Raw genomic sequence first — 20,288 nt, 5'->3', positions numbered from 1 at the left:
TTCCTCGCCGGTATGGCCCCGCCTCGTGTGGTGACTTGACATGCCGCTGATATTATTGAGTGGAAAAAGGCCAGTTTCACATTAAAACAGCACGGAGCTCACAACCTTGAGGGTGTCATTGAGAGCCCTCTGTTTGACTGCCGCTCCTCTCTTTAAGACGCACTCCATCACCCTGAACATCATTGTTCACTAGATGGACGAGAAGGGGGGGTGGGGGGGGGGGCTGGTTAAAGAGCTGCTAGACTGACTTTCAGGCCAAAACAAATCATGTCTGTTTTGCATGTTAATTTATTCATCTGAAGACTTTCCTTTAGAAAGTTAGTAATAAAAGCCTGGCGATCGATGATAATGGCATTTGTGCTTGTGTTTGTCATCTTCTCAAAAGCAACGGTGGTGGAGTTACTACAGATTTATTTGTATACTAGTGCTGTAAGTGGCGTGTAAATTATCCTAACTGTCCGTGTGGCGTTTCATCTTTGTAAGGCCCCACTATTAGAGCCCATCCATTAATGCCCATAATGCCCAGCCAATCAATGTTTAAATAAAAATCTGCTCCATTTGTAACATTTTATACAAACTTCAACTAGGCTGTCCACGATTTTGTTGTTGTTCTTGTTGTTTGTATAATGCAACAGGAATAGCTACTAAAACACACAGAATCAATATCACTTAGGTTTGGGTTTGCTTTGGCCCGCCCTCAGACTAATGCTTCACATTGCAGCATACAGATGAGCTTATAGATAGATGCATGTTGGGCTGTAATTTCATTCTGCTTCTATACATTCTTCTTAGCCTCTTACAGTGGATGTAAAAGTCTACACACCCCTGTTCAAATACAAGGTTTTTGTGATATAAAAAAAATTAGCCCATGATAAATCATTTCGAAACGTTTGCCGCCATTAATGTAACCTATAACATGTACAGCTCGATTAGAAATATATATATGTTTGAGAGGGGAGGTAAAAATAAGAAACTGAGATAAAGTGATTAGTGAGGGTGTACACACCCTCTTATAACTGGGGATGTGGCTGTGTTCAGAATTAAAGGTCCCCTTCCATCAATTTTTTTATTTTATTTTTAATGATCTTTGATTTCCTTTTATCGCATTTGCAAGATAATTTAGGTTGGAAATTTAAAAAGAAAAAGAATGCCGCTTTTCAAGCTATTCTACTGTAGTTGGTCTTTTCCGCCTGGCATTTGAGACGGCCGGATTTCTCATTAATATTCAATATGTAAATAAGCTTTCCTCTGATTGGATTGCTGTTATTCTAATTTAAATATGCAAAACAGCTTTGCTCTGATTGGTCCTTGGCGCTATCATGGGGCCTAGCAGCTTGAGGAGGTCAAGCGTTCATGGCAACTTTTGCGTTAGGATCCGTTGATGACTTACTTTCATTGTGAAGCACAATTCACCAAGTGTTGGATTGCTGAAAGGGGGCAGGTGAAAATCAAAACAGGGCAATATTTTATTTATTATAGTTTAGGCTCATGCGCCGCTCCCATTCACTTGAACATTACTCGCACACATTTTGGCGTCAATGACAACAAGCTTCCCTATTTCATCCACTGTTACACCATAAATTATGAATATAGTTAAATATTGTTGTAAAACACAACATATGTATACTTTATAGACTGTATTTGTAAGACGTGCCAGCCGATGCGACCCGCTCGCTTAAAACCCAGAAATGCTGTGATGGATTTCAGCTGAGTTGAGTGGGTGGGTACCAACCATGAAGTGGCCAGGTATTTGAATAATTACTAACTTTCTACGTCACAAACACACAGAAATCTGATCCGGTCGTTTGCAAGCCTTGTGCCATTTATTGCCTTTTGCATTCATTCGACAAGCTGTCAAACCTAAACCATGTCACAGACTCCATCCATCCATCCATTTTCTGAGCCGCTTCTCCTCACAAGGGTCGCGGGCGTGCTGGAGCCTATCCCAGCTATCATCGGGCATGAGGCAGGGTACACCCCGAACTGGTTGCCAGCCAATCGCAGGGAACACACAAACAAACAAACAACCATTCGCACTCACATTCACACCTAAGGGCAATTTAAGGTCTTCAATTAACCTACCGTGCATGTTTTTGGGATGTGGGAGGAAACCGTAGTGCCCAGAGAAACCCCACACAGGCACGGGGAGAACATGCAAACTCCACACAGGCGGGGCCGGGGATTGAACCCCGCTCCTCAGAACTGTGAGGCAGACGTTCTAACCAGTCGTTCACCGTGCCACGTGTCACAGACTCATTTTGACCTATGTTATGCATTAAACAGTGGGAAAAAAATGTATTTTGATGGAAGGGCACCTTTAGACAATCACATTCAAACTGACTAAATGGGAGTCAGCACACACCTGCCACCGTTTTAAGCGTCTCAGAGTAACTTCAAATGAAGTTCAGATGTTCTATTAGGCTTTTCTTGGTATCTGTTGCTTTCTATGAGAAGCCTGACGGTTTTGCACTAACACTGATTAGTGTTTTGGAACTGTTCATAATTCCCTCCACCTCGTCTAAGGGCCCAGTTCCAGCAAAACAAAAAAAAACTGACCCAAAACATGATGCTGCTACCACCATGCTTTACTGTCGGTATGGCGTTGTCTTGCTAATGAGCAGTGTACCTTTTAGAACTATACGCGAGGATGCTGAGTGGAATACAATGTGTTTGTTTACAACTATGCAGTCCTCGTTTGCATGGGCCATGTTTCCAGATCGCCTGCTTAGAGAGATTATTCACATATATTTCACAAAGCACCGCACAATTAGTTAACAGCATGGGGGTTAAAGCGAGCTCGAACAATCTGTTGCAGTCTCTTTAACACTGACAGGATCAGGCAGCTGTTTCTCTACTTGTTTTTTTTCTCGTCACGTCATGTGTCTTTGTGGTCACCCCCACCCTGTGAGCGCATCAATCACTGTTAACTGACCCACCACTGTCTGCTGCTTCTGCTAAATGGATCCCCACAATTGAATCGAGCTCTAAGTGTGTGGTAAATGCTCTCAATGGCTAAATGAATTTGCGGGTTAACTCTCTCTAAAGAGCGTTTTGGTGCAGCAAAAATAATACATATATCTACAGCACACATATTTTGATATACTAAATTGAACACAAAGCAACTGACTTTAACCCAAAGACAATCCATCTTTATTTTCCTCATATAGATTTGACTGTACACAGTTCGTACCATTACACAGAAGGCATAAATGAATAAATCCAGTGCTCTCCTTTACATCTTTTTCAAAGACACATGGCAATAATAAATAGCACTCATGAAACAAGACGATCAACACGTTGTCAAACTGTACACAATTTACAACAATTAAGATGCAAAGTTTTGAGGCAACGCAGACAGAAAAAAAAAAGTGGTTCTTATGATGTTTTTGTACATGTTTGTATTGGAGAAGTTTTCCGCTTAAAAAACAAAAACAGGGGGGCGGGGCAATAGGGGTCATTTGATTAATCTCTTCAGTCAACATAAACAAAACGTGTAAAGATAAAATGCAGCAAATGTGTTCAACAGGCTAAAATAAAATTGGCAAAGTTTTCCCACAAAAATGTATAAATGCTGAGAGATGCTATTGTCAAAATTCCAAAGACCCCCTAGTGGCTGTGAGGAACATGGGAATGATATTTTCTGTCCATAATCAAACTTTTCAGTCATCCATCAATCCATTTTCTTCACCGCTTCTCCTCACTAGGGTCACGGGCTGCCGGAGCCTATCCCAGCTATCTTCGGGCGGGAGGCGGGGTACACCCTGAACCAGTCGCCAGTCAATCGCAGGGCACATATAAACAAACAATCATTCGCGCTCACTATCATACCTACGGGAAATTTAGAGTTCCCAATTAACCTACCATGCATGTTTTTGGGATGTGGGAGGAAACTGGGAGGAAACCCACATCCCAAAAACGTGCATGGGATGTGGGAGGAAACCGGAGTGCACCAGACAAAAGCCACCCAGGCACAGGGAGAACATGCAAACGCCACACAGGCGGGCCCGGTCCCCAGAACTGTGAGGCAGATGTGCTAACCAGTCGACCCCCGTGCCCACTTTTCAGTCAAATATTCCCAATATTCACAAATGGAGCGTAGTAATATGAACAGAAATAACCATATATTTTAAACACTTCTCACCATTCACATAGTGACACTTAGATGCACAATCACCTTGATGTTAATCCTCATCTCTCGGCATTCACACAACTAGTTGCTCCACTTCCAGTTGGATGAACAATTGCACTTTTTTTTTAAATATCTGGTTTGCTTAAGAAACTCTGAATTGAACTATACGACATCTCAGTCTCACTAATCCCTCTGACACGGAGGCCAGACCGTTGGAGAACAGGCTGACAACACATCTGGCCTCAGTAAGTAGGATGATAGCGGGTGATAGATGGAGCAGATAGAGCTCCGCTTCACTGAGTAGATTACCAAGAGAAGCCCGGATCAGACAGAGGAAAGTACAGAGTCGAAACAAAGGCGGGGATGCACGTGACGCATTGCAATGTGTTTCAACAGGTCAAACTGTCCCCTCGGAAATTGCTTCAACTTGAACTCATGTTTTCATGTCAAATGTTTTTTTGCAAGTGTGTAGTTGAACACACAAAATGAATTTGATCAACAATCATAGGCGCCACACTGGGGGGGGGGGGGAGTACTAAAATAGGATTGAAATAAGCAGCTTGGTGGGCCTAGTGGTTAGCACGTCTGCCTCACAGTTGTTAGGTTTACGGTTTGAATCCGGGCTCCGGCCTTCTTGCGTTGGGTTTGCATCTTCTCCCCGCGCTTGTGTGGCTTTTCTCCAGGTACTCCGACTTCCTCCCACATTCCAAAACAATGCATGTTTTAGGGTCATTGAAGATTCTAAATTGTCCATATGTGAGTGTGAATAGTGTGCCCTGCTATTGACTGGCAACCAGTCCAAGCTGTACCCAGCCTCTCGCCCCAAGTCAGCTGGGATAGGCTCCAGCTCACCCGTGATCCTAATGAGGACAAGCACTATTGAAAATGCATGGAAGTCATATGAGAAAAAGTTGTCATTTACGAGGAAAAAAAAAAAAAAAGTCTTTTCAGGACAATAATGTCAGACTATTACAAGAAAAAAGTGGGAATCTCACAAGAATAAAGCTGCAATTTTGTGAGGAAAAAAATGTACAGTAATAAAGTTTAGTAGAAGTTTGACAATGTTTTCTCAGTTTCTCAGTTGTGTCTTCATGATCATCAGTAGGAACACTGATGGATTGCGTTTGTCTGTGCTCTCCTGGAAAAGAACTACACTATTCATAAACAGCATGGCAGATCTCCAGAGAGACGCAAGAGCTGTTCAGGTTTTTATTTTGCTATTCTTTCAATAATATTGCATATTTTTTCTTGGGGAAATAAACGTGACATTATCAAAAAATTGTATTATTCTCATAACATCTTGCAGTATTATTTATTCTCAAAATGTGATTTTTTTTTTCTTTTATGACTAATCATTTCTCTCTCTCTTTTCCTTTTGCAAGTTTTTTCTCTTCCCCCCAAACGTGACCTTAATACTCCTTAGGTTGATATCAAAGTATTTATCCAAGTCAAGGCTGTAAATGCTGCAAGATTCTTCCACCAAGCTCAATTCCAAAAGAAAGAATTGAATCGGTTAGGGAAGGGTATTGTGGTGGATTAATTGACAGCTAAGAATTTTGGTAATTGAATTGATTGTTAATTAATCGAGTCTCGATAAAAATGTAGGTCAAATGGAGGGCACATCTTTGGAGTGCTGTTGATTTAGTCAGAACTCGTTTGCTGTGTAAAGAAGTGTATGAAGTTAAACTACAGTGGCTATAAAGTCTACACACCCTTGTTTAAATGCCAGGTTTTTCTGATGAAAATAAATTCGACCAATATAGATAATTTTAAAACTTTTTGTTGTTGCCATTAATGTGACCTATAATATATAATATGACATATTTTAAGAGGGGAAGTAAAAATAAAAGTAATGTGTATCAATTGAGTTTTACAGGTCACATTGTTTTGAAACGATTTACCTTGGTCTCATTTTTTTTTTTTTTTTTTACATCACAAAAACTTAGCATTTGAACAGGGATGTGTAGACTTTTTATACCCCCTGTACATCCACACAGACATCTACGATAGCCGACTCATCGAGCCAGCATTAGACTGCTAGCGCAACACTGTCATGGAAACAGTAGTTCAGAACATTCAGAGAGACATTCTCCCAAAAGGAAGATTTTAAAAAATAACAATTGATTATTAATAGTTAATTTTCCCATAATTGATGGAGGCAGTGTGATCTAAAGCTGATCATTTAAATTGGGTGACAATAACACTGGTATATATATCAGAGCATATGAATGTTTTGCATCTGTAAAATACGGAAAGATGGGCATGTTGTAAAAACTCACTACGTTGCGTCTGTGCCTATGTTAAATAAATTCAATGTTGAAATTATTTAGCGTCACCTCAACCTTCTCGACTGTCTTGATCATTAAATACTGATGCGCGCCGCGTCCATTGCACACGGCGTTACACAGACGAGAACAAGTCAGGCACCCACAGATACACAAGTTTGAAAACATCAGCGTCCCGCGTCGACCTCACCCCGTAGAAAAAACGTCCGCTCGCGGTTTTAAAATAAACACTTGTGCCACAGTGCTTGTAAAATTCTCTCTCCGATGCAACACTGTTTCAGCCTTGTGCATACCCCTCGCCTCCGTTCTCTTCCTCCTTGAATTCAGCTTTTCCTCGTGTGCAGGAAGTGGCGAGAAGTGTAAAGTGCATATAAAAGGCTCGGGATGGTCCGTCAGAAGCATGCGGGCGCCTGCGGATTGACACTCTCACTTGGCTGAGCCTTGTCGTTGTGGTTTGTTCTCAACCTCTTTTTTTGAGAAGTGTAGTATGAGCAAGTCAGCATTTGTATGATGCGCTGTTGAGTTTCACTTGAGCTTCAGCGGTGTCCTCCTAACCTCACTCCACCACGGATGGAAATCCGTTTCAGCCTTTATTTGATATTCTTATATGCAGATTCAGGTCCATGTACTACTACGCTCTTTGATTGCACTAGTAAGAAAATACAGCACACTAGTAGAACATCAAGGGCGCACTATTAAAACTAGGGCCTGACCGATTAAACGGCCGATATTAGCCCTTTTCAAAAATTTTTTTACTCATTAACACATTACAACATAAGACAAAGATAATGACATTCAAAGAAACAATTTTCTTTTTAATCGTCAAAAATCGGCCGATTTCTTTGCCAATCTTTGCCGATTTTTCTCTCTGTTGTAAAGTTAAACAAATACTAATGGACAAAGTATTGTAATTCATACCATTATTTTTGTAAGTGTGAAGGGACCAAAAAATTATTTTATTCATTATATATTTTTTTTATTAGTTGGCTGATTAATTGGTTATCAGAATTTTATACTACCAAATATCGTAATCGCCATCAGCCTAAAAAAAAATCCATATCAGTCGGGCCCTAATTCAAGCGACTGTCCTACTAGTTCTGTATTTTATTACTTATTACTATTACTATTATTATTTGTTACTGATAGTATGTATGTATGTTATTACTGTATTTCTACATGCTCATAGGTCAAATTTGGTATACTAGTATGAGAACTACTTGTTACCAGTGAAGCAAAACTGTGCACTAGTTGACATCTTCACACTCGTACTTCTAGTGAAGTGCTAGATATCAACCAGTCTAATTTTATAATGTCACTAGTGGTAGTAGTAGTAGTAGCAGTCGTCAACTAGTGCACAGTTTTGCCTCACTTGTAATGTAGTTGTGATACTAGTGAGCACGAAGGGCGTACTTGTTCATGGAGCTTAAGTTGGACATCAAGGATATGGAATAAATGCTCAAACGGTTTTCCATAACCACGGGCGTGATAGCAACAAAAAGTCTTGCGTGCGTGTTAGCCTCAGAACTGGGACTGGTCCATCTCGTCCAGCCAGGATGCAGGGCTGGTGGGGAAGTCGGGGTACCCCGTACTGCTCCCCGTGGAGAGGTCTGAGGTGGGGCCGCCCGCCATGGCCCTCAGAGCCTGGCCCACGCCGCCCGGCCCGCCCTGCGCCCCCAGAGCGTCCATGGTGAAGGCCAGGTTGTTGAGGAGAGGGGTGTGGCCGGGCAGGGAGGCGATGGAGGAGGGCGACTGCGGCAGACCGTAGGGGCTTCCGGCGCGGATGTCGTGGTACGGCTGCCCCGCCGCGTCCACTGAGAAGCCGCCGTTCAGCACCGCGCCGCCGGTCATGTCGCCGACGCTCCCGTAGAGCCCGTTGCCGTGGCCCAGGTCTGAGAGCACCTGGTCGTCTGCGGGGGACAGACACTAGTGTCACTGGATGCACCAAAGCAGTGATTTTCAATGTCATTTTACAATGTCACATCTGTTGTATATCGGTGAAGCTAAACTAAGCATTGTCTTGTTAGTTTCTGCAAGCCAAAAGAGCTCCTGTCTCCCTTGATTAACTCATCAGCACCACAATGAATAGAAATGACACTGATTTGACACTGTTTTTGGGGAGTTGCTGTATTTCAAGTTGGCAATAACTTACTGGCAACACTGTTGCCAGTACATTACTGTAAATACCCCATGAAATGTCTAACACTGTAGATATTAGTTTGAAAAGATTCAAGGAATAAGGTTGTCTAATAGGTTTTCATCTGACTGAGGACCTGGTGTTTGCCTGCAAGGTGTGTCTGAGGAGAGTGAGGGCAATGTGAATCAACAATGACATTTTGCATTTGCCTGAGAAAAAAGATGTCAAGAAAATAAAGACAAAGACAAATGTGATGTGCTGACGCTCTCACAACAGTTCACTTCAACATCTTGCAGCATCCTGACAATTTCCTCTCGGGAATTTTCTGCCAGTCCAGTAGTTCTCAAACAGGTATCTCTGGACCCCCAGGGGTCTGCTAACCGTGGCTTGAGTGTCTCCAAAATAATTTACAATAAATGTTGTTGTATCATTTTTAAAAAGTGCACACCTCCATATGACGACTGGTGCAACAATAAAACAAATCGAATTAACCAATTACTCCTTACCTAACTTAACTTTGGACCAGTTAAAAACTGATGTAAATGTGACAGAATTTTAAAACAAAAGGCATCATTTTACAGAATTCCTATTTTTTCAAGAACAGTGTATTTTTTTGAGAATGTCATCCAATTCTTAGAGAACAAATGTCTCCTTTCCTGAATAAAAGGCATACGTTTATGAGAATAAATACATTTTAAAAATTCACTTGTTAAAATAACTAAATGAACTTTCTTCCTTTGTCAAACGTTAACTGTAATATTACAATATTTCAACTTTACCTTGAAAAATATGACTATTCCTGCAAGAAAAATACACGGTTGAATTTGTAAAGATGGCAACTTTTTTTTTTTTTTTTTTAATGCAACTAAATCCTTGTAACATCACAACTTTTTTTTTCGCGGAAAAACACGAATTTGTTATTGTAACGTTTGAAATGTTTTCGCTGGAGAAATTCCCGCCAGTAAGGTGTTTTGAGAAGCCTGCTATCCGGTGAAGTTATCGTACCTCTGAAGCTCAGCTCGCTGTCGCTGAGTCCCACGTCGTCCGCCGAGCTCTCCTTCTCCACCTTCGACCCTCCTCGGCTGCGTTTAACACTTTTGTAAAACTGAGTCCAGCGATGGCGACCCGCATCTTTTTTTAGACGCTTTTCCTTCGCTCTGCGGTTCTGGAACCAGACCTGACGAGAGATTTAAAATGACTATCTTTGTAAAAGCATAGCAATGATACACAGATATGATGATATATCGACGTAAAATGGATATAAAATGTCTGCATATCCCTGATTGAACGCCGTGTTTTTGTGATATAAAAAAAGGAGACCAAGAGAATTCTTTTTAAAACTTTTTCCACCATTGATGTGACCTATTACCTCTTCGACTCAATTGATTTTTTTTTTAAATGTTTTCAAGAGGGAAGTAAAAATACACAACTGAGATAATGTGAGAAGAGTATGTGCGCACTTGTTCAACCACATTATTTGAATTATTATTATTACTTCCCCTTTTGAAAATATATTTTTTTATTGAATTGTACAGGTTATAGGTCACATTAATGGTAGAATTTTTTTTGAAATGATTTATCTTGGTCTGATTTTTTATTTGTTTTTATATATATATCACAAACACCTGGTATTTGAACAGGGGTGTGTAGACTTTTTATTTCCACTATATGTACAAGTGTATGCATGGAGAAATGTGCTCCATCACAATGAGGTAATAACCAACCTATTAAAACCATCGCTGTATTTGTACGCTTCAGTTCTACAACTTCATAACCAACATATTGTTAAATGACTACTTTTCAATCATAACTAAGCATTATTATATTTGTACAGGCCGAATTTGAGGCATTATTTGTATTTGTATCTCATTAGATTGTGCAGGTGTCCTTGAGTGTCCCAAATTAGATATTGTTGGGCATGATCACAAAAACAAAGTCAGTCATTTTTGTCATTTGTCATCCGCATCTCCTGAGATCAGAAGGAACTTTTTTGCCGATAGTTGAGGCTCATGCGTCAGTTCTACCTGCACTACTCTCATGTCGAGGCCCGTCTCGGAGGAAAGCTGCTCCCTGACGTGTCGTGCCGGCTTGGGGGAGTTCTTGTAGGCACTTTTGAGGGTCTCCAGCTGCTTGGCCGTGATGGTGGTCCTCGGTCGCTTGGTCCCCGCCTCGGAATCATCTAACAAACATCAGCAGTACAAACAGGTCAGTGATGGTTCCAGTGTGCTCCCTGTGTGTGTGTTGAGTGAAGTAAACAGTGGCGTGTGGAAGTGCATTGTTGTCCTTGTGCGTGTGTCTGAGCCTTGCAGCAGGACAACACACTTATTCTGATTGCGACAAACTACACGCACACGTGAGTGTCGCTCCAACAACAACATCAACAACAAGGCGTGCAGAGACAACTAAAAACTAAACTCACATTCATTTCACTTCTTCGACCTTATTATGCATCCATATACACATTACATACATACAGGCATTCATCCATTTATACGTGATTTAGTTTTTTAAGAGACAAGTGATTCCCAATCACTGTTCTGTACTTTGAGAGAGCATCAGCTGTCCAAATTCACGTAATTAGTCCAAAAATGATACTTTATTTAGTACAAATAATGTATCGTAGTTCATCTATCTTTGCCGATGACATAGAGTGACAGGCAGAGGGATTAAATGCTCTTCTGCTTGATGGCGGAATGTGCTGTTCGTGGATCTATTTATTGTAGTATTACATTTTTTCCCCCTGTCATCCCCTGTGGAAAATCTTAACTCTTGAGTAGACAAAAGACAGGACAAGCACTATGAGAATAATGAGAATACGATTCAATAATAACTTGCAGGCAAGGAGAAAGTTCAAATAAAACTGAAGGTTCCAAGAAGTGTCTGCCTGTTTCTCCGTAGGCAAGGTCATACACTGAAAGAAAGTACTCGATTTCCGGGTCGCACATGCTTAAAATGTGGTAAACTGACTGAAAATAATCAAATAATATACATGACTCTAATCATGTGCAACCGATGTACATTGTTGGAATTAGGTCAATTCAAAGGAATCCCCTTTTCAGCGTCAGTTATCATCTGCCTCATGCCAACCACAGACATCACGCTTTGTCTCACAGCAAAGTGATAATACAAGATCAGGAAAAGAGGGAGAGGAACAAAGTCTACTTTCTTATCCTCACACTAAAACAAAATATTATATGAGATCATAATTAACATACAATACATGACGTAAGTGCAAAGGAATATATTTGTCTAACATCCACTGAACCTGAATTGTAGATGTGCTTTGTATACAATTACATTGTAATTATTATGATATAATACATTAATCCCCGCTATATTACAGTTCACTTATGGCAGATTTTTTTTGTGTTATTAGAGATTTTTTTGTACTGATTGTAAATGTTTTAGTGTCATCCATTGCTCTTGTTCATATGTTGAAATGTGTTTGTACAGTTTTTAAAGTGTGTTTAAAGACTTTTAAAGAAAGTAAGTGGCATAAATGCTCTACAAACATGCCCGGGGTGTATTTAAATTCTAAATTCTATTCGAGTTCACTTGTCTAGAACGAAATCAACGCACAGTTGTTTTTCTTATTTTCTAACAATGGCAAGCATCTGAACTCAACATAGTAAGTAAATGTACACGACTAATATTACAAATTGTTAGCTTAACAGCGTAATTGTTTTTTTTTTTTTTTTTTTTTTACTTTATGTAAAATATCAATTAAATGTGCTTGCTAAAAATGTATTTATTTTTGTCTTTATGTCATGTAGGTTTTCAGTCATCCAGGTCATGGTAATCCACAAATGTTGAATCGAGGAAAGTCGTTTTGTTTTTTCAGGGCTTCTTATTTGATCATTTATTGTTATTTTATTTACATTTATCTAAAAGTGTATTGCTATTTTCCTACCTTGCCACTTATTAAATTACACACTTCAAGGCACACGTTTTTTTTGTTTTTTTTTTTAGATTTTCTTTTTTTTTTCCAATATCATGACAGTTTTTTGTTGTTGTTTGCTGCTGCAACATGTACATTTCTCCTCTGCTCAGGACTGACGAATGGTCTTTTATGTGATGTGTGCCGACTAACCGTTCTGTTTGGCCGTCTCGTAGTCCACCTTGCACACCAGCCTGCCGTCCTCCATGAGGTAGAACTCATCCCCGGTGGCCAGCTGCCTGCTGCACATGATGCATGCGAAGCAGTGCAAGTGGTACACAAAGTCCTGTGCCTTCCGCACCACCTGCGTGGGAGGGATCCCCTGTTGGCAGGATGCACATTTTGTTCCGAATCGCCTGCGGGGAGATACAAAGAAGTATGCCAGGTTAAGACCATGAAGATGGAGACCAGCTAAGATTAAAGTAGTTTCCCATCCTAGACTGTTGCAGTACGTCTTTTCCTCTCAACTGCAGTTAAGAGTGATGGTGCACCGTCTGTGTTAATAGAAGCTCCAGCTGTTGAAACGGGAAAAAATCAGCACTGGAATGCATTTCTGTTAACGATAGACCTGTCTGCAACTTGATGGATGGAGAAGATCAATGCACTGCGGCCAGTGTGTGTGTGTGTGTGTGCGCGTACGTGTGTGGGTGTTGATGTGTTTGCAGAAGAAGTACAGAAGATAAAGAAGAGGAGGAGGAGAAAAGGAGAAGAGGAAGAGGAGGGTGCTCCCAGTAAACACACCCTGAGGAGGACCAATAAAACATTGATTCAGGAGAGGCTCTAAATCACACCAGGGAGCCTGAGACATTAAAGCAAGCATTAGGTGTACATGCACACTCCACTGAGAGCTGTGAGCAACATTCTGCATTTACAAAACAACAATGCTCATTGACAAATATGTATTTAATGTTAATATTATATTTAGTATTGTGGTTGTAGTTTGCGGTAATGTGCAATTGCACTGCAACAAACTGACAGCTGTGTTTCGTTACGAGTATAGGAAACAGCTCTGACGTCGTGCAGGTCTACATTATTGCTAAATGATTTGACGCAAAACCGACTGAAGGTAAATATTTTTTTACTTGGGCCAATTCACCAAATGGGTGCCATCATATGTAGAAATGCACGATAAAATGACGTGTAAAATACATTTTTATTAAACAAAAGTGTCCTGCAAAGTAATCTCATTCCTGATTTGTTACATACAATTTGAAAAAATATATATTGAAACTATGTTGAAGACTGGAAAAATAGCAATTGTTGCCTGTCTCTGCTTTCTAAAATTAGAGTTTACCATGAAATACAATCATTTAAATCCTTTAGAAATGTTATATTTACGTTACTGTTTATCCCAACTAATAGTTTAAAGTCTAACATGTTACCCCCTCTCCAAATTTGGGAATCTTCCACAAGTCACATGGACCACAGGAAGTTGCATCATACAGATGCTGTGCAGGCCGTGGGAAGGCCAAAAGTAAGTTCACTTATTTCTTTTTATGTATATTTTCATTTATAGCTGTGACCTGGCAGGGTTTGGGGAATAAAATCTCAGCACAGTCCTGTTACATAAATAATTTCTATGATGTCATGTCTTCATTTTTTAAAATCTTTATTTTGTTTTGTTATTTTATTTTTATTTTGTTTTGTTTTAAAATGTAAAACATTTTTGGGGTTGTATCACAATAATGTTCTTAGTGTCAACATGGTATTAGGCATAAACCCCATGTCACTATAGTTCATGTATTTACTAATATTATGCTAAAAACTCATTCCTGTTACATTCAGTCTTGTTACTCAAATGAGGAGTTTCACTCAAATAAAACATTCATTAATTGATTTTTTTTTTGTACCGCTTATCTTCACTAGTGTTGCGGTAAAATAAAACAATGACATAAAAAAATAAGTTGCCTGAGATGTGCCAATCGAAATTTTGAGTACGGTAGTTCATTATGAAAAAGACAGAAATTTAAATGGCACCAATTTAGGGAATGCGGGTGTACCTAATGTTGTGGCTGATGAAGTGTAATATGTGCAAAGCGCTGCCCTGGCATCCTGCTGGTCCGAAGTCACAACATTGGACATATTCTCAAACAAGATTAACACACAAACCAAAAAGAAAAGAAAAAGTCCAACTCATTTTGCTCTGTAATGCCTCAGAAATCCAATTGGAGGGAAAAAAAACAAACAAAATTGAGGTTTATAATACATGAATTGATGATATAAATCAGTGGTTCTCATCTAGCAGGTCAGGACCCAAAAGTAGGTCAAGGCTTAATCATGGGTGGGCCGCGGACAGGAAGTAAAAATATTAAAGGCAGTCGTAACATTACTGACATACTGTTTTTTAATTCATTGTTTTGTATTCATATTTGTAATTATGACTTAGTCAGCGTAGATTAGTGATAGACTTCAACACGTTCCCACTTACAGTGTGTACAATTTGTGAAAGCGAAACTAAGGCGTCCCTGTAGAGTGAAGTATTTAGCATGCATCCCAGCCTTAGCTTTTATTTAGGAAATAGCAGGATTTGAATAGGCACGTGTCAGAAAGGCAGCGCACACCCTTCCTTTGAGCCGCAGTTTCTTAATAAGCTGCTCCGAAAGCTCATTTAAACATGTAAGCGTAGTGTATTTCTGTTTAAAAATATGATGAAATACATGTTTTCAAGGCTATTTTTGAGTGGTGCAGTGGGTAAGCGTTGTTTTCCCTGAGCAAGACACTTAACCCCCATCGCCGACGAACGAATGCGGTTGGATGTTTGGTGGTGGTCGGAGGGGCCGTAGGCGCAGAATGGCAGTCACGCTTCCCTCAGACTGCGCGAGGGCAGCTGTTGGCTTACCACCGCCAGGGTTTGACTGTACAGTGACTGAATAATGCCTGCCATTTTAAAACATCTTTGAGTACCTTGAAAAGAGCTATATAAGTGGGATGCATTATTATTATTATTATTGTTATTATTAGTCTTTTTTCTTTATTGTTCTTGTTTAAAGTGGGTCCCGACTTAACAAGTGTGCCAACAAAACAAAAAATCTCACAAGTGTTATCAAATATTGATGAATGATGAATGTTAATAATTTATAATAATTAACATTTGTTGCATTGTTTTTTTTCCCGTCCATTTAGTTTGGCCCTTCGAGGACTTTAAAAAAAAAGTTCCACCCGATTTATTCCTCTCCTATGCAGTATGCAAACACAAAGAGCAATAATGAGCATGACATGAGGAAGGTTAAATGAACCCTCAGCTCATTTGACAAGACTCCGCTGAATACACTTGGGTTAGTAGGTCATGAGAAAGGTGAAAGGGCGAAAAAGAGACTGACTTAAAGAAATCCTCCTTGCAGTAGACGCTGCCGGCCCTGGAGAAGCACTTGTCGGCCAGCGGCGTGTGGCAGTCGGCGCACTTGAGGCACTTGGAGTGCCAGTGTCTGTCCAGGACCTTCAGGATGAACTTGTCCACGATGTGCTGGCTGCAGCCCGCACACTGAGGAATCTCTGTGAGGTGGGCAACACACACACACACACACACACACACACATTTGACACATGCAACGTTTGGTGTCTTTATTATATACTGTATCTATGTAAATACTATGGCTGGCATTTAATATACTGCCCCTTAAGATATGGAAAATATCAGATTAGTAGTCCCTTCAGCACTACCACAATGTGAATAATGGTCAGGCAAAGAACCATTTTTGTAACATAAATGGTTGTTCTGAATTGTGGTGGGGAACCTATGACCCGCGGGTCAAAGACGGCCCCCGGGAGCATTTGATCCGACTTGCCATGTGATTTGAAAAAAAAAAAAACTTTTTTTTTTAAACACAACAATATTTAACCTACTAAAGCTAGTAATATACAATAACAAAAATGTTATTTTTATAAATTTAGTATGGCCCTTCGAGGCCTTCTAAAAGCTGATAGGAAAAAGGTCTAAATCGCAGGTGTCAAACGCAAGGCCTGAGGACCAGATCTGGCCCACGACATCATTTTATGTGGCCCTCGAAAGCAAATAGTGAGTCTACTCCATGTCTCTTGGTCTTTTCATTTTGGCAGAAAGTCTGTACCTCCCTTTAACCAGTTTTACAAGCTTTTCGTTGTACACTAAAAGATGTACTTGTCATTATTTTCCTTGACATCTTATTTCAAATTCAATTTCTTGTTAAAAGTATATATAATAACAATCGAATGCAATGTCAAAATCACATCCTACTGTATGTGTGTCAAACTCAAAGCCCGGGGGCCAGATCTGGTCTGCTGCATGTTTTTACGTGGCCCTTTTAAAGCAAATAGTACTTCTACTTTGTTTCTTCTTCAATGAATGTTCTCTTTTTATTCTCTCTGAAAATATGAGCCAAAATTACAAATGTTCTTAACCAGTTTTAAAAGCATTTATTTTCACCAAATTCCTACTTTCCATAAATTGAACAATAGTTGTCTTTTCCATGACTTCTGATTTAAAATTGAATTTGTTGTTTAAAAAATATATGATAACAGTGATGTGCAGGGACAATTTGTGTGTATGTGATAATATGAATGAATTATACATTTACACTGTATATGATTTGCAGTCAGAACATCTCTATGAGCAGGAAACCTTAACTATGATGTTGCCCGCATTGAAAATGAACTTGACCCTCCTGGTTTGTTTAATGTTTAAATGGCCATGTGAGATCAACCCATAAACCTTAAGAAAATCATGAAAATGATACATAATGATGGTACAGTGAAATAGCTAAATGGATATTATCACGATAAGTAAATAAAACAATGCAAAATGTCAATATGAAAATGCAGAAAATGGCACTTTTTAAATGAGCCATATTAGGGTTTAATAAAACAGGCTCCAATTTGAGCATATTATTATTATATTTTCGAAATGTTCTATTAACATGCACATTCAGTCTAGTGTTTTACCATAAATGTTTAATTAACTTCCTTTCAATTGCGATTAAAAGCGCATCATCAGGCATGAATTGGCACGTGTGTGTCTCTGTCCATGGTGCTGACGGTTTTTCGATTAGTTCAGTTGTTGTTGTTTTTTTATATGACACAAAGTTGATACAGTGTTGGTGCTTTGAAAAGAGACATATATTGTAAATAATCAACTGAATGAGTTTACTTTTTTTTTTTGATGAACAAAAGCCTTATTGGGACCATTCCATTCAGACATGACCGTGTAATCGGAATTATGACAAATTCAGCAATTGTTACATTATTTCAATGCAAAAAATAAAAAATAAACAGGACGAATACTAAATTGGTCAACGCGTCACAATAAGTGCTTATTTAGACTCACAGCATTCCCCCCCCCCATTAAATCCTGGACACAGCATTGACTGGCTCACATAACCTCAAAATGAATAATCATATTTCTCACACTTCTTGATCCAAATAGCAGCAATAATCCTCCACTTCCCCCAGCCCCTGTTTTGTAATACAGTTTTACACATTATTTTCTTTGATTCAAGAGTCAAAATATGCAAACATTTTAAAATAGATCACCCTCAAGTGCTCGCTTTGAAATTCTTAGAAAGGGTTACACTGGGAAAAAGTACATAATTTGATCATGTACATATGTTGCACGTGATTAAAATGTGTTAAACTGAGGTCATTTTCCTCTCCTGGAAAATAATAGAACAATATATGTTATTTGAACACATTTTAATCATGTTCGAATGAAGCAAATTCAAAGGATTTTTTTCTTAGTGTATTATTATGACAAGCTGAATGCATCATTAAAGTAAATTGGTGATTCATTTTCCCAGTTTCTTTTGTTTGTGACTATAACAAATTTGAAATGAAAATATTAAGATGTAGTAATAACGAACATGATTTACAAAAGGCATTTAAACAAAGCAACAAGATGTGGAAACGAACGATGCTGAAATGTCTCTCATCTCCAATCGGTTGCCATGACTCCAGTCCGCATCATCATCATCTCAATGAACCTCATCATTTTCATCACCTCAACCAGGCAAGAGGTCACACACCGGACGCATCCACATTTTCTCCAAATTCCAGTTTTCCCCCCTCTATTTAATTCGTTGCTTAAATATTCAAGCCTGACAAACAAACAAACAAACAAACAAACAAACAAACAAAAAACCATCTCTTTCATTCCTAGAAAAATAAATGCAGGTTTTAAATCCACGCAGGATGTTGGCACCGCAGGGGGGCTGAGTGGCAGGATCTTTATCCAATCTTTTAATCTGCCTCGATGTATAACATTAAATAGCGTAATCCCAGCACATGTAGTCTGTTGAAAATAGATATTAATTAAAATATATTTGCTTTGAAATTATTAAAGCGCACTTTTTAAAATTAGATTAACGTGGATTAATTTCTTCTAAATGCAGACAGGAAAGCTCTATCTTTAAAGAATGAGGTCACAGCAGAAATATTTACAGTTGCGATCACATGATGTGCTATTATAATAAATACAAACGGGCCCGCAGAGAGGATAACACGATCAATTTGGAGACAGATTACAAATTCTATTTGTCAAGATCTTTTCCTCTCATTAATTGCATTCAAATTAGGACGAAATATTGCGCAACGTGAAGCGCGCGCGGACGCAAAGGCCTTTTAACAAACACAATGCACGCACATGATTAGAAAGGCCACGCAGTCCTGCTTTTAACATTTGAATACATGATTTTTTTTCCCCAAAAGAGAACTAAACAAACTGAAAACCAATGCGGAGGTGCCGCCTTTTCGAAATAAAACCAAACGAATACGAATTGATATTAAAAGCAAAACGCATACGTTTGCCCTGTAGTTGCGTGAAGAACATGGGGGTGGTGGGGGGCGATACATCCTACAGCTAAGATGTGATCTAACGTCACTCATAACATAGATGTAATGGCAACAGAAATAGATTAAAATAGAATAAAAATCACACAAACAGGAGGAATAGGTGTCCTTACGTTGCAGTGGCACTCCCAGGATGTCCGGTAAACTCTTAACGGGACTCTCTGTGGGAAGGACCGCCGCACTTTGCATCATTGTGATCCGACACGCGCACGCACGCACATACACCCGCAACACGGTGGGCGCGCTCCCCACCCTCTCCTGTCTTCTCAATGTTAAAAAAAAAAAAAAAAAAAAAGAAAGGAAGGAAGGGGGGAAAGGAACGAAACAGGTGTGTCAGTGATGCTCTTATGTCCCACAATGGAGGGACGGCGTCCGTGCTTGTGCTGGGCCGCGCCGAGCTCTTTTTTGGAGGGGACCGAGACAGGCTGCTGAGTCCTGCAGGGGCGGCAGGGCGTGACGTCATCGCGGCACAGGCTCGCCCAGAGCCAATGGGAGCGTTCCTCCACCATCACCCCCCTTCTCCCTCCTCCTTTGAGCATCCTCCATGAGTCGGTGTGCAAGGAGGAGAGGCGGGCCGCTGAGCCCATAAATAGCTCACTGCAGTGTGAGTGGCCCCCAGAGGAACCCCGGGACCACCGTGGAGGACGACCCCCAAAACCAGGAACTTCAAGCCTGCTAAGTTAGTTGAAAAAACAATCAGTATGAATAGCAGTGGGATGATTGGCTTGTTATGTTGTCATAAGTAAGAATAATGTGGCGAGGCCAGTGGTGTGTAAAGGGGGTATGCTCCATCATTTATTTTACTTCCCATCGACGAACAATACAAATAATGAGTAATAATGTAATGGTTGAAGATGTGCTATACAGTGCAGTCTTAAGCAATAAGTTGACACGGTGATTCTAAATGATTTTCCTATCTTGAAGTAATCGTAAACATGGGCGCAGGTGGAATGTTCTGGCTGCACCCTACAATTCATTGACAGTACT

The 20,288-nt window shown here is 39.8% G+C and overlaps 1 protein-coding gene and 1 long non-coding RNA gene across 2 annotated transcripts; one reads left to right on the top strand and one right to left on the bottom strand.

Moving 5' to 3' along the window:
• Nucleotides 1–3,123: 3,123 nt before the first annotated feature.
• On the bottom strand, nt 3,124–19,925 carry lhx4 (LIM homeobox 4). The gene is made up of 6 exons (XM_061780261.1): nt 19,415–19,925; nt 15,806–15,977; nt 12,639–12,841; nt 10,573–10,727; nt 9,554–9,725; nt 3,124–8,321 (listed from the first exon to the last, which is right to left on the bottom strand). The coding sequence occupies exons 1-6, from the start codon at nt 19,491–19,493 to the stop codon at nt 7,933–7,935; spliced, it is 1,170 nt and encodes a 389-aa protein (XP_061636245.1). The 5' UTR covers nt 19,494–19,925; the 3' UTR covers nt 3,124–7,932.
• Nucleotides 13,199–19,796, top strand: LOC133481184 (uncharacterized). Its single transcript, XR_009789472.1, has 6 exons — nt 13,199–13,335; nt 13,486–13,551; nt 13,899–13,959; nt 15,609–15,760; nt 15,827–15,984; nt 19,665–19,796. It is a non-coding gene; the product is annotated as an uncharacterized LOC133481184 (long non-coding RNA).
• Nucleotides 19,926–20,288: the final 363 nt, after the last annotated feature.

This window comes from Phyllopteryx taeniolatus, chromosome 7 (assembly GCF_024500385.1).
Source record: "Phyllopteryx taeniolatus isolate TA_2022b chromosome 7, UOR_Ptae_1.2, whole genome shotgun sequence".
Taxonomy (NCBI): domain Eukaryota; kingdom Metazoa; phylum Chordata; class Actinopteri; order Syngnathiformes; family Syngnathidae; genus Phyllopteryx; species Phyllopteryx taeniolatus.
The sequence above is the reverse complement of the archived record's forward strand: the minus strand, read 5'-3'. Positions and strand labels throughout refer to the sequence as shown.

Excerpts from the sequence above, each read along its gene's own strand:
- lhx4 (XM_061780261.1), bottom strand. The coding sequence starts at position 19,493 with ATGATGCAAAGTGCGGCGGTCCTTCCCACAGAGAGTCCCGTTAAGAGT. Across the intron at positions 15,978-19,414 it reads CCTGGGAGTGCCACTGCAAC|AGATTCCTCAGTGTGCGGGC; the intron begins GTAAGGACACCT and ends CCCACCTCACAG. Across the intron at positions 10,728-12,638 it reads CGAGACGGCCAAACAGAACG|ATGATTCCGAGGCGGGGACC; the intron begins GTTAGTCGGCAC and ends GATGTTTGTTAG.